Source organism: Penaeus monodon, chromosome 22 (genome assembly GCF_015228065.2).
Source record: "Penaeus monodon isolate SGIC_2016 chromosome 22, NSTDA_Pmon_1, whole genome shotgun sequence".
Taxonomy (NCBI): Eukaryota; Metazoa; Arthropoda; class Malacostraca; order Decapoda; family Penaeidae; genus Penaeus; species Penaeus monodon.
The window spans coordinates 7,584,832-7,586,249 of record NC_051407.1 but is presented as its reverse complement, the minus strand read 5'-3'; the positions used below and the strand labels follow the sequence as shown (position 1 = coordinate 7,586,249).

General features: G+C 44.8%; 1 protein-coding gene across 1 annotated transcript; it reads left to right on the top strand.

The window, feature by feature from the left end:
- Nucleotides 1-138: 138 nt before the first annotated feature.
- Nucleotides 139-1,396, top strand: LOC119587278 (glycine-rich cell wall structural protein-like). The gene is made up of 2 exons (XM_037936032.1): nucleotides 139-150; nucleotides 362-1,396. Exons 1-2 carry the CDS (start codon nucleotides 139-141, stop codon nucleotides 1,316-1,318), a joined length of 969 nt encoding a protein of 322 aa, XP_037791960.1. The 3' UTR covers nucleotides 1,319-1,396.
- Nucleotides 1,397-1,418: the final 22 nt, after the last annotated feature.

Sequence of the window (1,418 nt, the reverse complement as noted above, 5' to 3'; positions counted from 1 at the left end):
ATGTTTTATATTTCAAAAACGAAATTTCGGTCAGACAACCTGTCAACCTTGCGAGGCAATTGTAATAACCAAGGTCATCCGCGTCGGTGAACAGGTATAAAAGGCAGCGTAAGGTATCTCGCTGCACAATCTCCCAGCATGAGGGTCTTTGTGAGTACAGAAAGTTAAATTAAAATCTTCAGCACATACTCCTGATACAGTAATAATGCCATGCATATTACAAAAGAAATATATTTCTTTTCATATATATTTAGAAATTAATGGTTAGAAAATACTGTAAGTTTGTTATTATTAAAATTATCTATTTTCAACATAACACTATCAATTATATTACATATAACAATCTTTCTGTTTACTATAGGTTTTAGCTTGCGCAATCGTTGCTACCACAGCTGCAGCTCCACAGGGCTACAGTCTGCAGAGGCCCACTGGATCAACCCTGTCCACTGGTCCTGGTCAGACGGCAGGAAGTGGATTTTCTGTCGGATCCGGTGCTGGGCATGCAGGAGGTGTTGGAGTAGGATCTGGACATGGAACTGGAAGTGGAGTTTTAGGTGGTGCAGCTGTAGGTGTTTCTGGTGGATTTGGCCAAGGAGTGGGGACTGGTATCTCCGGCGTAGGTGCTGGCATCTTGGAACCATGTGGAGAAGGACAAATTCGACATGTGGATGGGTCTTGCGTTACACCAGTCGTTAACAGAAAAGTGTTTGTCTTTGATGTCCCTGAACAAAAAGGACCTATCGGTCCTCCACCAAGCGTTCCTCCTCCAAGGGTGGATCATAACATTCTGTTCGTGCGACTTCCCGAAGAAGGAGAAGGTCCTGAACCAATCGTTATTCCACCACCGAGACAAGAGAATATCGTCTATGTACTCAACAAAAAGGACGAACAGACCCAGCGTGTCATCGAAGTACCTGCCCATCCTCCATCCGATCCTGAAATCTACTTCGTCAATTATGAAGAGGGTGAGAACCCAACTCTACCCATTGGTGTGGATCTCAATACTGCTCTTGGTTCAGCCGCTGAAGCAGGTGGACAAGTAATTGGAGTCGCTGGAGGTGATAGCAGTGAAGGCGCAGGATTTGGAGTGGGTGGAGTAGTAGGAGGAAGTGGGTTCGGTACGGTTAGCGGTGGATTTGGTGGAGCTAGTGTAGGCAGTGGATTTGGAACTGTTAGCGGAGGACTGGGTGGAGCTGGCGTCGGTGGTGGATTTGGAACTGTTAGCGGAGGACTAGGTGGAGCTGGCGCAGGCAGTGGATTTGGAGCAGTAGGTGGAGGCGTAGGAACCTCTCCTTCAGGTTTATATAAAACTCCCTAAATTAATTGCATTTAACTTATGAACCAAAAAGACAATATAAAGATGTATTGTATTTATTAATATATTACAAGTTTCGAATCAGTGTCTTTGATATCCCCTA